The sequence below is a fragment of the Salmo salar genome, chromosome ssa20, assembly GCF_905237065.1.
Source record: "Salmo salar chromosome ssa20, Ssal_v3.1, whole genome shotgun sequence".
NCBI classification, from domain to species: domain Eukaryota; kingdom Metazoa; phylum Chordata; class Actinopteri; order Salmoniformes; family Salmonidae; genus Salmo; species Salmo salar.
Genome location: NC_059461.1, coordinates 76,022,559 through 76,045,517, shown reverse-complemented (window position 1 = coordinate 76,045,517; position 22,959 = coordinate 76,022,559). Strand labels below are relative to the sequence as shown.

At 43.6% G+C, this 22,959-nt stretch overlaps 1 protein-coding gene and 1 long non-coding RNA gene across 2 annotated transcripts; both read left to right on the top strand.

The window, feature by feature from the left end:
* The first annotated feature begins 5,380 nt into the window (after positions 1-5,380).
* On the top strand, positions 5,381-11,917 carry LOC123729188 (uncharacterized). The gene is made up of 3 exons (XM_045703402.1): positions 5,381-5,476; positions 9,139-9,355; positions 9,490-11,917. Exon 3 carries the CDS (start codon positions 10,055-10,057, stop codon positions 11,915-11,917), a length of 1,863 nt encoding a protein of 620 aa, XP_045559358.1. The 5' UTR covers positions 5,381-5,476; positions 9,139-9,355; positions 9,490-10,054.
* Positions 11,912-16,659, top strand: LOC106581352 (uncharacterized). Its single transcript, XR_001323084.2, has 3 exons — positions 11,912-14,987; positions 15,243-15,534; positions 15,916-16,659. It is a non-coding gene; the product is annotated as an uncharacterized lncRNA (long non-coding RNA).
* The last annotated feature ends 6,300 nt before the right edge of the window (positions 16,660-22,959 follow it).

Here is a 22,959-nt window from a genome sequence, read left to right as displayed (position 1 = left end):
ACCTCAGGAGTAAATGTCAGTTGGCTTTTCATAGCCAATCATTCAGAGTTAGAGACAGCAGGTGCGGTAGAGAGAGAGTCCAAAACAGCAGGTCCGGGACAAGGTAGCACGTCCGGTGAACAGGTCAGGGTTCCATAGCTGCAGGCAGAACAGTTGAAACTGGAGAAGCAGCAAGTGGACTGGGGACATCAGGTGGACTGGGGACAGCAAGGAGTCATCAGGCCAGGTAGTCCCGAGGCATGGTCTTAGGGCTCAGGTCCTCCGAGAGAAGAGAGAAAAGAAAGAAAGAAAGAAAGAAAGAAAGAAAGAAAGAAAGAAAGAAAGAAAGAAAGAAAGAAAGAAAGAAAGAAAGAAAGAAAGAAAGAAAGAAAGAAAGAAAGAGAGAGAGAGTTAGAGTGAGCATACTTAAATTCACATAGGACAACGAATAAGACAGGAGAAATACTCCAGATACAACAGACTGATCCTAGCCCCCCGACACATAAACTATTGCAGCATAAATACTGGAGGCTGAGACACGAGGGGTCGGGAGACACTGTGGCCCCGTCCGACGATATCCCCGGACAGGGCCAACCAGGCAGGATATAACCCCCCCACCTTGCCAAAGCACAGCCCCCACACCACTAGAGGGATATCTTCAAACCACCAACTTACTACCCTGAGACAAGGCCAAGTATAGCCCACAACGATCTCCTCCACAACACAAACCCGAGGGAGGCGCCAACCCAGACAGGAAGATCACGTCAGTGACTCAACCCACTCAAGTGACGCACCCCTCCTAGAGACAGCATGGAAGAGCACCAGTAAGCCAGTGACTAAGCCCCCGTAATAGGGTTAGAGGCAGAGAATCCCAGTGGAGAGAGGGGAACCGGCCAGGCAGAGACAGCAAGGGCGGTTCGTCGCACCAGTGCCTTTTTCACCTTCACACCCCTGGGCCAGACTCCACTCAATCATAGGACCTACTGAAGAGATTTGTATTTGTATTTGTATTTATTATGGATCCCCATTAGCTGCTGCCTTGGGAGCAGCTACTCTTCCTGGGGTCCAGCAAAATTAAGGCAGTTTATACAATTTTACAAACATAACAATACATTCACAGATTTCACAACACACTGTGTGCCCTCAGGCCCCTACTCCACCACTACCACATATCTACAGTACTAATCCAAGAGATGAGTCTTCAATAAAGACTTAAATGTCGAGACCGAGTCTACATCTCTCACATGGATAGGCAGACCATTCCATAAAAATGGAGCTCTATAGGAGAAAGCCCTGCCTCCAGCTGTTTGCTTAGAAATTCTAGTGACAATAAGGAGGCCTGCGTCGTGTGACCGTAGCGTACGTGTAGGTATGTACGGCAGGACTAAATCCGAAAGATAGGTAGGAGCAAGCCCATGTAATGCTTTATAGGTTAGCAGTACAACCTTGAAATCAGCCCTACCTTTAACTGGAAGCCAGTGTAGAGAGGCTAGCACTGGAGTAATATGATCACATTTTTTGGTACTAGTCAAGATTCTAGAAGCCGTGTTTAGCACTAACTGAAGTTTATTTAGTGCTTTATCTGGGTACCGGAAAGTAGAGCATTGCAGTCGTCTAATCTAGAAGTGACAAAAGCATGGATTAATTTTTCTGTGTCATTTTTGGACAGAAAGTTTCTGATACAAACACATCTTTGTATTAGCAACTGATAATTAGGAACTTATATGGTATTAAAGTTAAGGCACATCACCCTTGGCAGGGTGAACCATAGTAGGGGATAAAAAGGGAAAACACCATCTTTAGAACTGAGTGTGTTGTTTGTAAATTGCTGTAAGTGTATACTCCGGGTTGCAATCCTTATTAAACAAACTAACCTCTAATCAAAGAAGTTTCCTGTGGTCTCTTGTATGAACATATGGCATAAATGACTTACATGAGTCCACCAGATCAGATGCAGTAGGGATGCCAAAGGATGTTCTCTTGATAAGTGTTTGAATTGGACCATTTTCCTGTCAAAATGTAACGAGTACTTTTGGTTCAGGGAAAATGTATGGAGTAATAAGTACATTGTTTTCTTTAGGAATCTAGTGAAGTAAAAGTTAAATAGTAAAGTAAAGTACAGATACAAAAAAAAACGACCTACCGTAGGTGTACCTCCTACGGTAGGTACACCTATAGCTCATCTCTTGGCAGTAGTACTGCAGACTACTTTATCACTGACCTCAACCCAGAGTCTCTCAGAGTGTTCACAGTCAGCCCACTGACACCCCTATCAGATCACAGCAAAATCACAGTCTACTTGAACATGAGGCATCAAAGCCAAAGGAACTGAATAATATTAAGAAATGCTATAGATGGAAGAAATGAAGTGTGAAAACATACCAAAAAACAATTAGGCAACAACAAATTCAATCCCTTTTAGACAACTTCCTGGACAAAACGTTTCACTGTAATAGTGAAGGTGTAAAGTTAGCAGTAGAAAACCTAAACATTATATTTGTCCTCTCAACTCCCCTATCAAATCTAAAAATTTCAACCAGAAAACTTAAGAAAATCAACCACATTGACAAATGGTTTGATGAAGAATGTAAAAACCTAAGAAAGAAATTCAGAAAACCTATCCAACCAAAAACATAGAGACCCAGAAAACCTGAGCCTATGCCTTCACTATGGTGATTCCCTAAAACAATACAGAAATACACAATGGAAAAAGCACGTCAGAAATCAGCTCAATGTAATTGAAGAATCTATAGACTCTAGTCACTTTTGGGAAAATTGGAAAACACTAAACAAACAACAACACGAAGAGTTATCTATCCAACACAGAGATGTATGGATAAACCAATTATCCAATCTTTTTGGCCCTATAACAAACAGCAAAAACATATACACTACCGTTCAAAAGTTTGGGGTCACTTAGAAATGTCCTTGTTTTTGAAAGAAAAGCTAATTTTTTGTCCATTAAAATAACATCAAATTCATCAGAAATACAGTGTAGACATTGTTAATGTTGTAAACGACTATTACAGCTGGAAACTGCAGATTTTTTATGGAATATCTACATAGGCGTACAGAGGCCCATTATCAGCAACCATCACTCATGTGTTCCAATGGCACGTTGTGTTAGCTAATCCAAGTGTATCATTTTAAAAGGCTAATTGATCCCTTTTGCAATTATGTTAGCACAGCTGAAAACTGTTGTCCTGATTAAAAAAGCAATAAAACTGGCCTTCTTTAGACTAGTTGAGTATCTGCAGCATCAGCATTTGTGGGTTCGATTACAGGCTGAAAATGGCAAGAAACAAAAGCCTTTCTTCTGAAACTCATCAGTCTATTCTTGTTCTGAATGAAGGCTATTCCATGCGAGAAATTGCCAAGAAACTGGAGGTCTCGTACAACGCTGTGTACTACTCCCTTCACAGAACAGCGCAAACTGTCTCTAACCAGAATATAAAGAGGAGTGGGAGGCCCCGGTGCACAACTGAGCAAGAGAACAAGTACATTAGAGTGTCTAGTTTGAAAAACAGACGCCTCACAAGTCCTCAACTGGCAGCAACTCTGCCTAGAAAGCCAGCATCCCGGAGTCACCTCTTCACTGTTGACGTTGAGACTGGTGTTTAGGTACAATTTAATGAAGCTGCCAGTTGAGGACTTGTTCACCCGATATGATTGAAAATAACCTAAAATGAAAGCTGACATTTTAAAACCAAAGTGCTGGAGTACAGAGACAAAACAACAAAATTGTCACTGTCCCAATACTTTTGGAGCTCACAGTAGTTTATTAGGATCTCCATTAGCTATTGCACATGCAGCAGCTACTCTTCCGGGGTTCACAAACAACTTCAAAATACATGACTGAGTACAGAACAGTTATAGGTAAGAACAACATAAGATAATATTACATTACGTTTAAAAAAAAAAAAATCCTATTAGGAGTAATACAGTGCAAAGTATTCAGACCCCTGGACTTTTTCAACATTTTGTTACGTTACAGCCTTGTTCTTAAATCGATTAAATTGTTTTTTCCCTTCATCAATCAACACACAATACCCTATAATGACAAAGCAAAGACAGGTTTGAAAATGTATTAAAAATTTAAAAACGGAAATATCAAATTTAAGTATTCAGGCCCTTTACTCAGTACTTTGTTGAAGCATCTTTGGCAGCGATTACAGCCTCAAGTCTTCTTGGGTATGACGCTACAAGCTTGGCACACCTGTATTTGGGGAGTTTCTCCCATTCTTCTCTGCAGATCCTCTCAAGCTCTGTCAGGTTTCGATGAGGAGCGTTGCTGCACAACTATTTTCAGGTCTCTCCAGAGATGTTCGATTGGGTTCAAGTCTGAGCTCTGACTGGGCCACTCAAGGACATTCAGAGACTCCTGCGTTGTCTTGGCTGTGTGCTTAGGGTCGCTGTCCTGTTGGAAGGTGAACCTTCGCTCCAGTCTGAGGTTCAGAGCGCTCTGGATCAGGTTTTCATCAAGGATCTCTCTGTACTTTGCTCCGTTCATCTTTCCCTTGATACTGGCTAGTCTCCAAGTCCCTGCCACTGAAAACATCCCCACAGCATGACGCTGCCACCACCATGCTTCCCCGTAGGGATGGTGCCCGGTTTCCTGGATACCAAGTGACGCTTGGTATCCAGGCCAAAGAGTTCAATCTTGTTATCATCAGACCAGAGAATCTTGTTTCTCATGGTCTGAAAGTCATTTACGTACCTTTTGGAAAACTCCAAGTGGGCTGGAAGGTTCTCCCATCTCCACAGAAGAACTCTGGAGCTCTGTCAGAGTGACCATCGGGTTCTGGGTCACCTCCCTGACAAACGCTCGTCTCCCCTGAATGCTCAGTTTGGCCGGGCGGCCAGCACTAGAAAGAGACTTGGTGGTTCCCAACTTCTTCCATTTAGGAATGATGGAAGCCACTCTGTTCTTGGGGACCTTCAATGCTGCAGACTTTTTTTGGTAACCTTCCCCAGATCTGTGCCTCGACACAATCTTATGGATGACCAAGACGGCCAAAATTAAAAATAAATGAATACATAAAAAAATACATCTATAAATATATATGCACGTAAATGTAAAAATAAATGTATTTACACGGAAATCAATCAATAAATAACACAATTTGATATAAATGAGTACTTTTGCATTTACTTATTTTTCCAAAATCTGTATTTTCCTAATTATTAATTTCCCTATTTATTTGCCTGTTTATTTATTTCCTTGACCATTTATTCCTGTATTTATTTATATATTTATTTATCTATTTATTTATTTTTGTCAACTTTTATTTCTTCATTTATTTACTTCTGTATTTCTTCCTCCCTATGCAAATGATGAGGCGGGACTTTAAACTTCAGGCATAGCAACATGCACAGAGTGCTGATAGGCTGTAGATCCTCCCTAGATAGGGAGAAAGAGGCTGACTGTGATGTCTACGAGTGTCAGTGTCTGAGCTTCTTCGAGAGGCGGCGGATCGGCTTGGAGGATTAGAGTACTGTAAGTATAATGACACATACTCTGAAAGTATAAACTCGATTTTTGCTGGGCGTCAGTTGAACATTATTTCACGTGTACGTTTCGCGCACATAGAAACCACATGTTCAGACCGCTAACGTTAACTTAGCAAGCAGACTGACTAAAGGAACATATGTTCACCAAAGGGAAGAGTGCAGACTGGCAAAAGCTAGCTCTAATCATTTGCTTTTCACTCCACTGTTGTAGCATTAGTTAGCAAGCATGGTGATTTGTCTAGCAGTTCACAAAGAAAATAGTTGAATATTTCCCTAGGTAGATTGCCAGATATCTCTGAAATGGTGCGGTCAAGTTTAGAGGTAAGCATGGGTAATTTAGCAATATACTCCTCTGCAGTTTGAATGAAATTGTATAGCTACATATTTTATTCCTTTGATATGTAGGCCTAATGGTGCATGCTGATCATATGTATTGTACAATTTCATTGTCAACAGCAAGTTCATCTGGAACCTCATTTGGCGCTGCATCTAGCGTTTCATCTGGCGCTGCATCTAGCGTTTCATCTGGCGCTGCATCTAGCGTTTCATCTGGCGCTGCATCTAGCGTTTCATCTGGCAATGCATCTAGCGTTTCATCTGGCGCTGCATCTAGCGTTTCATCTGGCGCTGCATCTAGCGTTTCATCTGGCGCTGCATCTAGCGTTTCATCTGGCGCTGCATCTAGCGTTTCATCTGGCGCTGCATCTAGCGTTTCATCTGGCGCTGCATCTAGCGTTTCATCTGGCGCTTCATCTAGCGTTTCATCTGGCGCTGCATCTAGCGTTTCATCTGGCGCTGCATCTGGCGCTGCATCTAGCGCTTCATCTGGCGCTGCATCTAGCATTTCATCTGGCGCTGCATCTAGCATTTCATCTGGCGCTGCATCTAGCGTTTCATCTGGCGCTGCATCTAGCGTTTCATCTGGCACTTCAAGGGGTTGAGTAGGCCTACACCATGTTGATGGTGAGCTAGCTAATATACAAAGAATAATGTATTATAATTAATATTATAATATAATTTATAACCAAGTGTAAAGTAAGATTGTCCCTCCGATGACTGACATATCACTTTTCTGTTATAGCCTAACTTACTTGTGCATAAGTCTAGTGTACTTCAAATATTAGACAACATGACACAAGCTAAGCTGATCTATTGGTTTAGAATGTATTTTTTCTATAGCTGAAGTTCCAAGGCTATTTGGTGTGTATAATAACCGAACAAGGTCAAGGCGTCAACCAAGGATCACCCAAACAAACCCATTTTCCACTTACACCCACACATATTGCTGTCTTGGGCGGAAATACACAACTACTGTCCCAAGCAGGATTGGCAAAGAGCACCTCCAGCGAGTGGGGTTGGGTGAGAGGCGCCTGAACTTTCGAGGTATGCCATCTGACAAAAGTTGTGCTGAAAAAGAATCATGGTCACATCACTTGATAGACAAAAGGGAGCCCTTAAACCAGACGTTTAACGTCAATCAACAGAGTGAACCAAATTGTTTTGTGCAATATTTTGACAATTAGATTTGTGCATGCCTATGCACACCATAAATCAAAGTTTTAGAACATATAACTTTAATATATAGGGAGTTTCTTGTTGAAGAGATTCTTGCATATTTGAATTCAATTTGCATAGTGTATAATACTGACCTTAGATAGAGACCTGTACTCTGAGAAGCCTGATAACTTCCATGGCTATTAAATATTAAATCCTACTCATGTGATTAAAACTAGTCTGGGCATGTAGCTATCAAACTTCTGAGTATGGGTGCTGATCTAGGGTCAGTTTTTCTATCGAGCAAAGAATAAGGATAGAATATAGATGGGAAATTTGATCATAGATCTTCACCATAGTGCAAGAAGCTGGACAGCTGGCCCAAATATCACACATTTTGAAGGTCCTGTCAGAGATGTACACTCTACGGCCACTTTATTAGGTACACCTGCGCGTTAACACAAATGGCCTGATCCTTTGAACAGCGAATAATGTGGCTGCCTGCAACTCAATCTATAGAGTAGAGAGCTTTAGTTGTAGTTCCACCAAACAGAACGGGCATGATGCGTAATCCAATAAACTTTTTTTCCTCCACCTTTATTTAACAAGGTAAGATAGTTGAGAACAAGTTCTCATTTACAACTGCGACCTGGCCAGGATAAAGCAAAGCAATGCGACAGAAACAACAACACAGAGTTACACATGGAATAAACAAACATACAGTCAATAACACAATAGAAGGGGGAAAAAAGAGAGTCTATATACAGTGTGTGCAAATGGTGTGAGGAGGTAAGGCAATAAATAGGCCATAGTAGCAAAGTAATTACAATTTAGCAGATTAACACTGGAGTGATAGATGAGCAGATGATGATGGTGTGTAAGTAGAGATACTGGTGTGCAAAAGAGCAGCAAAGTAAATAAAAACAATATGGGGATGAGGTAGGTAGATTGGGTGGGCTATTTACTGATGGACTATGTACAGCTGCAGCGATCGGTTAGCTGCTCAGATAGCTGATGTTTAAAGTTAGTGAGGGAAATGTAAGGCTTCAGCGATTTTTGCAATTCGTTCCAGTCACTGGCAGCAGAGAACTGGAAGGAAAGGCGGCCAAAGCAGGTGTTGGCTTTGGGGATGACCAGTAAAATATACCTGCTGGAGCGCGTGTTACTGGTAGGTGTTGTTATCGTGAGCTGAGATAAGGCGGAGCTTTACCTAGCATAGACTACCTATAGATGACCTGGAGCCAGTGGGTCTGGCGACGAATATGTAGCGAGGGCCAGCCAACGAAAGCATACAGGTCGCAGTGGTGGGTGGTATAAGGCGCTTTGGTAACAAAACAGATGGCACTGTGATAGACTGCATCCAGTTTGCTGAGTAGAGTATTGGAAGCTATTTTGTAGATGACATCGCCGAAGTCGAGGATTGGTAGGATAGTCAGTTTTACTAGGGTAAGTTTGGCGGCGTGAGTGAAGGAGGCTTTGTTGCGAAATAGAAAGCTGATTCTAGATTTGATTTTGGATTGGAGATGTTTCATATGAGTCTGGAAGGAGAGTTTACAGTCTAGCCAGACACCTAGATATTTGTAGTTGTCCACGTATTCTAGGTCAGAACCGTCCAGAGTAGTGATGCTAGTCGGGCGGGCGGGTGCGGCCAGCGAACGGTTGAAAAACATGCATTTGGTTTTACAAGCGTTTAAGAGCAGTTGGAAGCCACGGAAGGAGAGTTGTATGGCATTGAAGCTCGTTTTGGAGGTTAGTTAACACATGGTGGTTCCAGCATCTCAGAAACAGCTGCCTTCCTGGGATTTTTATGCACTACAGTCTCTAGAGCTTACAGATAATTGTGCGATAAGTGAGTGGCTGTTCTGTGGTCAAAAACACCTTGTTAATGAGAGAGGTCAGAGGAGAATGTCCAGACTTATTAAGCTAACAGAAAGGCCACAAATGCTCAAATAACAGCTGTTTAAAACAGTGGTGCAGAAGGGCATCTCTTAATGTACAACACTGTGAATAATTCAGGCTGTTGTGGAGGCAGAAGGGGATTCTACCCAGTACTACATAGGTGTACCTAATAAAATGTGTAATAAAAAGTGTATATAATGATAAAAATCAGGTTTGCAAGTTATGTAAAAAATGTTGTTTGTCATTATCTCACAGGTAATCAAGAAAGTTCACAAGTTCATTTTAACTTTGTTTCCAAAGTTGAGAGACGCGGACGGGTTCGAGCTGCTGAAAATGTCTGGAACTACACAGAGCTGTCATCTTATACCTGTCCCATGCCCCAATCAGGGCTACAGTATGAGATATCTGAAGACCCTTGTGTCGTGCTACTCTGTACATTCGCCCGCTGTAAAGGAATTTGAGTATGGAGCATGTAAGTCTAATTTCTCAGTTTATGTACTTTTAATGAACTTTAGAGCACTTACTAATCCAAAGTAAATATGTTTAGTGTTAAGCAGTGTCTTCTCTGTTTTTTGTATTTATTTATATAATTTTCTCATCAATTAGGAACTGAATGATTCAGTTGTTGTTCAAAGTGGAACCCTGACACAATGTCTAAACTGTGAAGAACAACTTCCCTTTGCACAAATAAGAAGACACAGTGAAGCCTGCTCAAGGTAATGCTCTGAATGGGAAATGAATCATGGAGATGTTGGGAAAATAGGATATTCTCCATTTATGGAAGGTGCACTCATCATTACAAATTATGGTATGGCCATGTTGCACGTCAATAACAGAACTCTTAAGTAGTTTCATCATTTGTTAGTTTAGATGTGGAATAGGAACAATTTAATTGAGCAGTTATGGGTGTTCATTTCTTGGTTCATTGTTGCTGTACATTTCTTTATGATAAAGACAATAATTACAACAATCCACTTCACTATCAGGCTGGGAGCTGTTGTGAAAATGTTCTGTTTAGTATCTGATATAACTATCTCCTCGGCTCGACTCTTCAAGTCAACCACAGGTTGAAAGGGCAGGAGAGAATGAAAGGGAGAATGAAGGTGCAGCTGTCCCTAGAGCCAGTGGGACTAGTGCCTCCACCGGTCAGCATCCAGCTGTAGATTTACTAATGGAGGAGAATGAAGGTGCAGCTGTCCCTAGAGCCAGTGGGACTAGTGCCTCCACCGGTCAGCATCCAGCTGTAGATTTGGTAATGGAGGAGAATGAAGGTGCAGCTGTCCCTAGAGCCAGTGGGACTAGTGCCTCCACCGGTCAGCATCTAGCTGTAGATTTACTAATGGAGGAGAATGAAGGTGCAGCTGTCCCTAGAGCCAGTGGGACTAGTGCCTCCACCGGTCAGCATCCAGCTGTAGATTTGGTAATGGAGGAGAATGAAGGTGCAGCTGTCCCTAGAGCCAGTGGGACTAGTGCCTCCACCGGTCAGCATCCAGCTGTAGATTTACTAATGGAGGAGAATGAAGGTGCAGCTGTCCCTAGAGCCAGTGGGACTAGTGCCTCCACCGGTCAGCATCCAGCTGTAGATTTGGTAATGGAGGAGAATGAAGGTGCAGCTGTCCCTAGAGCCAGTGGGACTAGTGCCTCCACCGGTCAGCATCCAGCTGTAGATTTACTAATGGAGGAGAATGAAGGTGCAGCTGTCCCTAGAGCCAGTGGGACTAGTGCCTCCACCGGTCAGCATCCAGCTGTAGATTTACTAATGGAGGAGAATGAAGGTGCAGCTGTCCCTAGAGCCAGTGGGACTAGTGCCTCCACCGGTCAGCATCCAGCTGTAGATTTACTAATGGAGGAAAATGAAGGTGCAGCTGTCCCTAGAGCCAGTGGGACTAGTGCCTCCACCGGTCAGCATCCAGCTGTAGATTTGGTAATGGAGGAGAATGAAGGTGCAGCTGTCCCTAGAGCCAGTGGGACTAGTGCCTCCACCGGTCAGCATCCAGCTGTAGATTTGGTAATGGAGGAGAATGAAGGTGCAGCTGTCCCTAGAGCCAGTGGGACTAGTGCCTCCACCGGTCAGCATCCAGCTGTAGATTTGGTAATGGAGGAGAATGAAGGTGCAGCTGTCCCTAGAGCCAGTGGGACTAGTGCCTCCACCGGTCAGCATCCAGCTGTAGATTTGGTAATGGAGGAGAATGAAGGTGCAGCTGTCCCTAGAGCCAGTGGGACTAGTGCCTCCACCGGTCAGCATCCAGCTGTAGATTTGCTAATGGAGGAGAATGAAGGTGCAGCTGTCCCTAGAGCCAGTGGGACTAGTGCCTCCACCGGTCAGCATCCAGCTGTAGATTTACTAATGGAGGAGAATGAAGGTGCAGCTGTCCCTAGAGCCAGTGGGACTAGTGCCTCCACCGGTCAGCATCCAGCTGTAGATTTGCTAATGGAGGAGAATGAAGGTGCAGCTGTCCCTAGAGCCAGTGGGACTAGTGCCTCCACCGGTCAGCATCCAGCTGTAGATTTACTAATGGAGGAGAATGAAGGTGCAGCTGTCCCTAGAGCCAGTGGGACTAGTGCCTCCACCGGTCAGCATCCAGCTGTAGATTTGGTAATGGAGGAGAATGAAGGTGCAGCTGTCCCTAGAGCCAGTGGGACTAGTGCCTCCACCGGTCAGCATCCAGCTGTAGATTTACTAATGGAGGAGAATGAAGGTGCAGCTGTCCCTAGAGCCAGTGGGACTAGTGCCTCCACCGGTCAGCATCCAGCTGTAGATTTGCTAATGGAGGAGAATGAAGGTGCAGCTGTCCCTAGAGCCAGTGGGACTAGTGCCTCCACCGGTCAGCATCCAGCTGTAGATTTACTAATGGAGGAGAATGAAGGTGCAGCTGTCCCTAGAGCCAGTGGGACTAGTGCCTCCACCGGTCAGCATCCAGCTGTAGATTTACTAATGGAGGAGAATGAAGGTGCAGCTGTCCCTAGAGCCAGTGGGACTAGTGCCTCCACCGGTCAGCATCCAGCTGTAGATTTACTAATGGAGGAGAAATGAAGGTGCAGCTGTCCCTAGAGCCAGTGGGACTAGTGCCTCCACCGGTCAGCATCCAGCTGTAGATTTGGTAATGGAGGAGAATGAAGGTGCAGCTGTCCCTAGAGCCAGTGGGACTAGTGCCTCCACCGGTCAGCATCCAGCTGTAGATTTGCTAATGGAGGAGAATGAAGGTGCAGCTGTCCCTAGAGCCAGTGGGACTAGTGCCTCCACCGGTCAGCATCCAGCTGTAGATTTGGTAATGGAGGAGAATGAAGGTGCAGCTGTCCCTAGAGCCAGTGGGACTAGTGCCTCCACCGGTCAGCATCCAGCTGTAGATTTGCTAATGGAGGAGAATGAAGGTGCAGCTGTCCCTAGAGCCAGTGGGACTAGTGCCTCCACCGGTCAGCATCCAGCTGTAGATTTGCTAATGGAGGAGAATGAAGGTGCAGCTGTCCCTAGAGCCAGTGGGACTAGTGCCTCCACCGGTCAGCATCCAGCTGTAGATTTACTAATGGAGGAGAATGAAGGTGCAGCTGTCCCTAGAGCCAGTGGGACTAGTGCCTCCACCGGTCAGCATCCAGCTGTAGATTTACTAATGGAGGAGAATGAAGGTGCAGCTGTCCCTAGAGCCAGTGGGACTAGTGCCTCCACCGGTCAGCATCCAGCTGTAGATTTACTAATGGAGGAGAATGAAGGTGCAGCTGTCCCTAGAGCCAGTGGGACTAGTGCCTCCACCGGTCAGCATCCAGCTGTAGATTTGGTAATGGAGGAGAATGAAGGTGCAGCTGTCCCTAGAGCCAGTGGGACTAGTGCCTCCACCGGTCAGCATCCAGCTGTAGATTTACTAATGGAGGAGAATGAAGGTGCAGCTGTCCCTAGAGCCAGTGGGACTAGTGCCTCCACCGGTCAGCATCCAGCTGTAGATTTGGTAATGGAGGAGAATGAAGGTGCAGCTGTCCCTAGAGCCAGTGGGACTAGTGCCTCCACCGGTCAGCATCCAGCTGTAGATTTACTAATGGAGGAGAATGAAGGTGCAGCTGTCCCTAGAGCCAGTGGGACTAGTGCCTCCACCGGTCAGCATCCAGCTGTAGATTTACTAATGGAGGAGAATGAAGGTGCAGCTGTCCCTAGAGCCAGTGGGACTAGTGCCTCCACCGGTCAGCATCCAGCTGTAGATTTACTAATGGAGGAGAATGAAGGTGCAGCTGTCCCTAGAGCCAGTGGGACTAGTGCCTCCACCGGTCAGCATCCAGCTGTAGATTTACTAATGGAGGAGAATGAAGGTGCAGCTGTCCCTAGAGCCAGTGGGACTAGTGCCTCCACCGGTCAGCATCCAGCTGTAGATTTACTAATGGAGGAGAATGAAGGTGCAGCTGTCCCTAGAGCCAGTGGGACTAGTGCCTCCACCGGTCAGCATCCAGCTGTAGATTTGGTAATGGAGGAGAATGAAGGTGCAGCTGTCCCTAGAGCCAGTGGGACTAGTGCCTCCACCGGTCAGCATCCAGCTGTAGATTTACTAATGGAGGAGAATGAAGGTGCAGCTGTCCCTAGAGCCAGTGGGACTAGTGCCTCCACCGGTCAGCATCCAGCTGTAGATTTACTAATGGAGGAGAATGAAGGTGCAGCTGTCCCTAGAGCCAGTGGGACTAGTGCCTCCACCGGTCAGCATCCAGCTGTAGATTTACTAATGGAGGAGAATGAAGGTGCAGCTGTCCCTAGAGCCAGTGGGACTAGTGCCTCCACCGGTCAGCATCCAGCTGTAGATTTACTAATGGAGGAGAATGAAGGTGCAGCTGTCCCTAGAGCCAGTGGGACTAGTGCCTCCACCGGTCAGCATCCAGCTGTAGATTTACTAATGGAGGAGAATGAAGGTGCAGCTGTCCCTAGAGCCAGTGGGACTAGTGCCTCCACCGGTCAGCATCCAGCTGTAGATTTACTAATGGAGGAGAATGAAGGTGCAGCTGTCCCTAGAGCCAGTGGGACTAGTGCCTCCACCGGTCAGCATCTAGCTGTAGATTTGGTAATGGAGGAGAATGAAGGTGCAGCTGTCCCTAGAGCCAGTGGGACTAGTGCCTCCACCGGTCAGCATCCAGCTGTAGATTTACTAATGGAGGAGAATGAAGGTGCAGCTGTCCCTAGAGCCAGTGGGACTAGTGCCTCCACCGGTCAGCATCCAGCTGTAGATTTGGTAATGGAGGAGAATGAAGGTGCAGCTGTCCCTAGAGCCAGTGGGACTAGTGCCTCCACCGGTCAGCATCCAGCTGTAGATTTGGTAATGGAGGAGAATGAAGGTGCAGCTGTCCCTAGAGCCAGTGGGACTAGTGCCTCCACCGGTCAGCATCCAGCTGTAGATTTGGTAATGGAGGAGAATGAAGGTGCAGCTGTCCCTAGAGCCAGTGGGACTAGTGCCTCCACCGGTCAGCATCCAGCTGTAGATTTACTAATGGAGGAGAATGAAGGTGCAGCTGTCCCTAGAGCCAGTGGGACTAGTGCCTCCACCGGTCAGCATCCAGCTGTAGATTTACTAATGGAGGAGAATGAAGGTGCAGCTGTCCCTAGAGCCAGTGGGACTAGTGCCTCCACCGGTCAGCATCCAGCTGTAGATTTACTAATGGAGGAGAATGAAGGTGCAGCTGTCCCTAGAGCCAGTGGGACTAGTGCCTCCACCGGTCAGCATCCAGCTGTAGATTTACTAATGGAGGAGAATGAAGGTGCAGCTGTCCCTAGAGCCAGTGGGACTAGTGCCTCCACCGGTCAGCATCCAGCTGTAGATTTGGTAATGGAGGAGTGTCTGAAGACAGGTTCAGATGAGGGTTTGTATTCTGAAGGTTTACAGATCCGTTTTAAGGGATAAGTCATTTAGCACATCTTAGGGCTAATTATTAATGTTATTAGTTTTAGGTGTAGTACTTTTTATATGATACATTTAGTTGAATTCAATCGTCTTTCTTTACAAACACATTCAATACACTAACACTCACCTGATGAAAATGGTGTGGACATAATGATGCATTCTGATTATTTTATATTTTTAATATCAACAGTTCATCTGGCATTTCAGCAGCAAGTGGTCCAGTATACACCGTTGGTGGTAAGTACAATGTTCAGAAGAACCTATTATTTATTACTGTATCAACTGTCTCTGATGGGAAAAGTTTACACAAACATTTATTTACTTGTCACACCTCATTGGACTGCTAATTCGTGCACGTTTTGGACATTGCAGGTGATTTAGTGAATCATTTATTTGCATTTAATTTGCACTATAGACAGTGGTTTGGGTATGTATCTATACCTCAGAGAAATGCAGTTAACATTCTATATTGCTGTTATGCTTGGGTTACAGAACCAAATCCGGTCAAGGCAGCTCAGCTGTTCACATACTGGACACTTCAGTCCCACGAGGACAAAGACCTCCTGAGCTTGAGGGATTCCTTAGTGGAAAGGAACAGGACCATAATCCTTTTCTCAACAATTGCATCCAATGTCTTGGTTTGCTGAGCTTGTGTAACTCTACATTGAATGATTTCAAATATGTTTACAAGGTGACTCTGCCATTGGAGAGGGGGTCACTAGGTATGTCCTGTCCACTGTTATGGAAAATCTTCAAAATGGATTCCTACTTGATGAAGAGAAAGGTATTTTGAATATATTGATTTATAGACTTGTAGATTATGTGAAACAGTTTTTCCCCAGGTCAGTCAAAAGGACATCTGTTTATTTATGAAGACCTTGCTCTTTGAGGGTGAGCAGGACCATCTTGTTCCTTCCACATCTCAGGCACTTTTGGAAAGTCGTTTTTGTTGTAGTAGCTGGGTGCATGATTGGGCACTTTTTTGTATTATTATTCTTTTTTATTTTTTAAATGGTGGCCCACACCTTGCAGGACTAAGCCCTGCTATCATACATGTTCTGTTTGGCAGAGAACCAGAGACAGCACCGATAACCTTATCTGACTGTGTGGACCATGATGGTTCGGAGAAACATTTTTATCTTTTGTATATATGTTTTTTTTGTAGGTTCATCAGAGGCCCTGAAGAGTTTGTCCGAGGTCCTGAAGAGTGCTTTTTTTAACCTGAAGCTGTCGAAAAATACTATGACTTATGAGGATTTTGAAAAAGATCAGATGGCAAGCATCTCCTCATCCTACTCTGGGTTTGGTCTGTTTTGATTCAAAGCCCTGCAGGAAGACACAATTCTTCACATCAGCTCAAAAGTTTTATAGAGCTTTTTACTTTGTTATTTGATATACTTTACACTAGGTATAGAGTTTAGTAAACAGTGATACAGACACTTTGATAAAGTGGCTTACATTTTACATTCTACATTCTAACGGTAATGGTTAACCAAAAAAATCAAAGCTGTACAATTTGAAAGATTAGAGAGAGCTAGATTAAAGGTATTGCTCACTACCTCGTCAATTCCCAATGGCCTTGCAGGCAGATGCATTCTAGATCCTATTGGAGGAGGAACCTGAAGCTGGGGCCAGTTCAAAGGCCTACCCTCCATATCTACTCCCATTATCCCTATTTAAAAGTCCTGTCAATGCTAATTGTGACTAACAACGCCTCTTTATAAACAATTTTACTTTTGAAGCCAGGCGGGGTTTTCCAACTGTGGGAAACATACTGTATTAAGGAATATTGTGTGGTATATCAGAATTCCCATGCACTTGTTCTATGCCTGGCTGCACTACAAGGTGAACTGTAAGGCAAGTTACCCTCAAACTGTACAAGAGACTGAAATAAAAAACTGATGCTTCATCTGATGTTTGAATATTTTTTATATATGTACAACATATCCACTCGATATGACTGCATTTACCCTGAAATATGTTTCCCGCCACACTGAGGGAGAAGGTGTCTCAACTGGCCAATCAACGTTAGAGGTGCCCTTGACAAACGAGGCCCATCGCTCGTCCAGTTTAACATGACCTTCACCTGCCTGCGGCTCCGCTGGAACCACTTTGCTCCCGTTTTCTGCAATAAAGCGCCTGATGCATATTAACCAACATTGGTGTTCATAAGGTCCAGAGTCTCAAAGGCCTGATAAAGATACATACCTCCACTTTTTCACCAGATGAGGGGTTTCTTTATTGCCGTGAACTGGGTCTGAGAGGAGCAGGACACCAGAGGCCGCAATGAAATGAAAAATGGATTCTGAAAGCTGAAATTAATTCTGAAAAATATTCAAAAGTGTACAGGGTTCAGTACATGGGCATCCCAACTGCCTGTGTACACTGGCTTGTATAATTCAACTGAACAGGTCAAATACTGTTTTGAGGAATTAACGCAGAGGCCAGGGGAAATCTGGGTGGCCTAAATGCTAAAAACCAGCCAGTGACTTAAATGTAGCATGCCCATGGGTAAGGGGCCAGATCCAAGCCAAAGCAATGTTCTAAATTCAAACCGGCATCTTTCTGCCTTGTTATGTCTCACTTCCTTAGAAAAACATTGGAATTTGTAAATGTTTCTGCGTAATTACCGAGTTCCCTCGAATTTAACAAGTTTTAGGAAGGACAAGCCCTTCTGAATAAACAACAAATTATGACTGCGTGCACTCTGCAGTTAGGAAGTCTTCTCTGCCTTGTACTGTAAGACATGGAAACTATAGCTCTAAAGCTGTATAAATGTTCAAACTGGGACAGAGTGATAAAACATTACTCTTTTTCAGCCCTCTGCCTTTTCTTTATATTGAAATATGCTGCAAGGCCTTTGGCACAGTTCATTAATACCGTAGGATCCAGTATATCATGAATCCATTATTTGGGGACTTTGAGAATATGTGACTGCAGGTAATTGCAGTGAACTGTGTATACTGTTGCATTAACATCATTTGATTGATTTACACTATCACATTGGAGTCACAAGGATAATTAAGACCAACGGTTTAATTCAGCACCCAGTAGACAGTGTTTCCTGTCACACACAGGGATGAACATGTGAGCTGTGTCTCAAGACCTCCCCAGTGTTAGAAATCTGACAGTAGACGGGCAGTGCAGCCGTTTGACCCCTGAACTCTCCTGATGAGAGATGGCGGTGTTTCAAGGCGATGATAAGGGCTTTAGCCCAGGGAATCCTGACACTGAATAAACCTGATGTAGTGTATTGTAACAGAAGCCAGATTTGGGGTCGCTCCACTTGCACTTCCACTAACACCTTATAACAAACTTCCCTCGGAGTCCAAACATTTAAGGAAGAAAATGATACAGTCTAGTGTGAAAGAGTCAGAGAGTGAAAAGGGAGAGGCCCATTTACCGTAATTTCCGGACTATTGAGCGCACATGTCTATAAGCCGCAGGTGCCTACTGGTATATTGAAACAAATTAACTTTACACAGGCATTAACGAAACACGGATTGTAATAAAAATAAATAGGCTTTAACGAAATACGGCTTGTAACAAAAATAAATAGGCTTTAACAAAACACGGCTTGTAACTAAAAATTAGCAGTAAGCTTTAGTTGTCTTTTTGCACTGAGTCAATTCCTCACGCTGCTGTTTCCAACGTCTTATCATCGACTCATTAAGACCAAGCTCCCGTGCAGCAGCTCTATTTCCTTTTCCAACAGCCAGATCAATCGCCTTCAACTTGAAAGCTGCATCATATGCATTTCTCCGTCTCTTTGCCATGATGAGGGTGACAAAATGACTACCGTAATCAGAATGATGGGAAGTTTGAGAGCGCTCGATTTAATCTAAACAGTAAACAAAAAATTTTTTGACCTTAACCCGTTCGGCAATTTCATTGGTCTAATGAAAGCTTCATGCCGCCAAAAAAACTGAGCACGTCACAGAATGTTTTTTTGGAGACATTTTTTTTTTCATTGTTTAAGCCGCGAGGTTCAAAGCGTGAGAAAAAAGTTGCGGCTTATAGTCCGGAAATTACGGTACATGTATTAGTGTGCCCTACCAAGGTGACTGGCTTCAGTTGGTCTTGATAGGGTTTGGAGCACCTGCTCCTGTTTGGGGCCCCCGCTCACGTTCCATCCCTTGCTCCCCACGCTGTGATGTGATGTCCTCATTCCGTGGCCTGGCTCAAATTGAAATCACAAGTTGCTCCAGAGGCCGTTGTCTCTGTGTTCTGGGGGTCTGTGGAGAGCAGGCTGTGTCGGCAAGCCTTTCCACACTGTTGCAGTGTTCGCCCCAGATTATTACAGCATAGATAGCACTGAGGAATAAAAGGACTACAATGGTCATTACAGTGTGTGATATGGTCATGGTGAGGGTGGTATTTTGAGTTTGCTTGTCTCAGGAGGGGCATGATTGATAGTTCGACGTACATCACCAGAAATAAATGTTTTCATGTATTTTTTAAACAGTCATGAAGAAGACATTCAGCTGAAGTTGAAGTGACACTTATTGTTCTACTCTTTAGTTGAACTGCTCAGACGGTCTGTCTGCTCACTAGTGTAAAGACAGCAGCATGTCTTATTGACTGTTTCTCACCGCAGTTTTACTGAGATAGTCAATGAGGACAGGGCAAACTGTACAAATTCAAATGAAAGAATAGAATTGAGCGGTTATTGAACACCCTTTCTAAAGGCTCCACAAGTAAGCATCAGTAATGTTTGTTTACCATGCTTCCTCCTGATGTACTTTGGGCTTAAATCAGATTTTAAATCAGATTTTTAAAGGCAAACTCAAAATTGGTGATGACAGTTTTTTCACAGAACAGCACAAAAGTAAAGCACTTCGGCAAATGAATACGCCCTAGACAAGTTGTCAGACAATCGATGATGGATTTTACGTCACATTCGCTCATTCTTTTGGGAGGTAAAATCAGCCATATACAACACATTTTACAGAGTACCATCTGACTCACTGTTCAGCTTATTGTTTCTTATTAGAGTGTTTTGCTTGTTGCATGATGAGTTTGAATGAGTGGCACTCAAATGTTCAAATTTCCATCAATTTGTAAATAACCTTCTTTAGCTAAAGCCTACTAATTTTCTGTCAGAAATCACAGCTTGTTTGTATCATAATAGATAGCACTTGTCTTATCAGTCAATTGCATGTTATTTGCAGACAATTGCACCTCGCGTGGGGGACTCCCAGACTCCGACCTGCTCTCAGTGTGAATGACTCAGTGAGAACAGCCAAAACAGCTCAAACAGAATTTGCTGTTACATAGAAACTATCAGAATTTGAAATTCTCTTGGAGATAGTTTGACCAATCCAAATACTAAAATCAATTCAATTCTCAGACCCGGGCTTTTAAACATCTCCAATTATATCTGATAATATGGCAACTGTCTCACTATAGACATTTAAGACGTTGGAAAAAGAACCTTGCGCATCTGGCAATGTGTGCACTTCCATGTCAGTCAATGGCCGTGGAAGCTGAACCTCAGGGACTGTGACTCCTTCATGATAGTGACCATAAGGACCTCCCCAGTCAAGGCCGTATTCCATGTCAACCTAATGTGAGATCAACAGTAAAATATGAACATGTCTATTTTATGCAAATAATAAAGGAATGCCAAGCACAATAGAACAAGGTCATTTGGCAATACAATGTTTGCTTGCAGTGTAAAAATGTTTACCACAGGTAGTTGCAATTTATCTCTAATCATGTTAAATAAAATGTGGTAAAATAATGTTTACCAATTTAATTATATTATTATTTGCATCATTGATTACTGCTTACATTCATACTTATTCATACGTACAAATGTGTGTGTTATGCATTAGAAGTGTACTTGCTAACACTGAAGTACAAACCTGGACGGGTCATGATATCCCTCACGTTGATTCTGAATCCATAGCTGCAGTGGTGACTGATTCCCCTCAGAGCGCAGTCGATGGTGGTTCCAGCCGTCCTTGAAGAACTGCAGGTGCCTTTGGATTTGTGGAAGGCAGCTCCAGTGCAGGGTATAGATGTGGATCTCTTCATCTAGGTTGAGTACACCCTCCCTCTCCGGGTTGCAGATAGAAGTCTAGAAGAAGGCAAACACTCCCTCAAAGACATCCCTCCACAGTCCTTCTATCCTGGATAAAGAGACAAAGCAGAAAAGCAGAAGAGTGTGAGAGAAAGAGTTGGGGGAGAGAGATATGTTATTATTGTTATTCATAAAATCACCACAGTTGTCTACAGTCACAACTCTTTCTATGCAAAAAAGTTGTAAGAATGTTTACTAATCAGAGCAATTTAGCATGTGACCTAACACAAACCTAACATAACCACAATATCAATCTAATAACTCATTTGCGTCTTAAAAAGGTTTATCTGCAAATTAACAAAACACAATTGGCCGTTTAAGCTAATAAGGTTGATTTGAAGAAGTATGAAAATATACACAATTATTACAAAAATGATTATACCTCTGGTTGTGTGTACTTCTACCAGTGAGATGGGAATTCCCTGTTTAGACCTCTGGTGGACACCATGAAGTGTGCCACTTGAACATTTTCTCCTCCTTTGTCAGACCTAACGCGTGATGGCACTCCATAGGTGTTGACTGCTTCAAGGAAGCGGTTCATCACCGTTGAGGCCCGGTTGTTGGTGGCGGCGCTGAGGTACACGATTAGATGGCTAAAACCGTCAATGCCACCATGAACTACAAATCGCCATCTGTAATAAAGAAATTGCATTGCTTCGTTTACTGGAATATTAAAGGTCCCATCTAACATAGTCAAAATAATCTTCACTCTTCAATCACTGGATGGATGTGTTATTTTTTCTTCGACTGACATTTTACATTGGCTTTACACAAGTCTTCAAGACAGTAACGCAAATGGACATGATGAGTGAATTAGTAGTAAATCTATAACAAATACATCCTGATCATTGTCCCAGCTTGTTGAATAGGCCTCTGGCATAAACGTTGCTCTGTGGCGGTTAGTAGAGCACTTAATGCAGCGCAGGCGCCACCCCAGTGGCATGACTTCAACTGAGAATGGAGGGGATGGGTGACGTCCCCCAAGATGATGAGAGTTTGCTCGTAGAACGAGGCCTGGATACGGAGGAGCACACCAGTGACTTTGCAGCAGGATTTAACAATGGGTTGGAGACCTGTTTGGTTACCAAATTGCTGAACGCTACAAAGTCAATCTCTGTGTCAGTACATGCAGCTAACTGGAACTAATTGTCAGCCAGAGACTCCACACGAAAAAGTAAATAATCAGATTCAGCACAAGCATTTTCAGCATGGTTAGCCAACACTCTCAAATCTCTGGCTATCTCTTGCATTCGTGTAGCCATATTGCGTAGTGTCTGTGTCATAGAAACTATGCATGTGAAGTCGATCTTCGTACTCTCTCCAAGGTCATTCATTTATTTTTACATTTACCTGCATATATATTTATGGATTTATTTATGTATTCATTTATTTTTTGATTTTGGCCGTCTTGGTCCTACATAGACTGGAAGATCACTCATTCAAAGTAGGAAAAGTGAGATGGAAATGAAATGAGGATGTGGTAGTGGTGGTGATGTATGTCGTAAGGACATTGTTCTCTGCACTACAGTATCAGACAGACCTCTCAGGAAAAAGTCTACTTCTACTTTCAGGCAAGAACCCTAGTTTCCAGAGAGCTAGATTACATATTTAGTAGTCATATTTCAAACACACACACACAGGCAAACATGAATTTTAGTTGGCTCCTGACAGTGTACTCAAGATGTTCCCGGACTGTTCCCGTGGCTCCCTCTAGTGCCTCTTTGTATGAAACGATAACATTATATTTCACTGTTTCAGACTTTTCCAGACAGTCACCCACTCACTCATACTGTATGTGAATGTGTGCATTAGCAATGACAATGATAAGATTTACAATTGAAAAACTTTTTGTATACAGCTTGGTTTCTTCTAGAAAATACTAAAAGAAAAACTCCAACCTGCGTAGGAAACGTAAATAATTATATCAATGGGAAACACCTTCTGTTAACATACACATCTTACAAAGGCAGTGAAAAGTTTCACATCAAAAAACAACAGAGCATGCTAAACCACGTGAGCGTGGCCTACGCAGAAACTGTTTTCCATGGTATGTGCTTAAACCACACAATACTTGATGACTGTCTTCCTTTAACTATGCAATCTAGTCAACAAAAGCAAAACTAG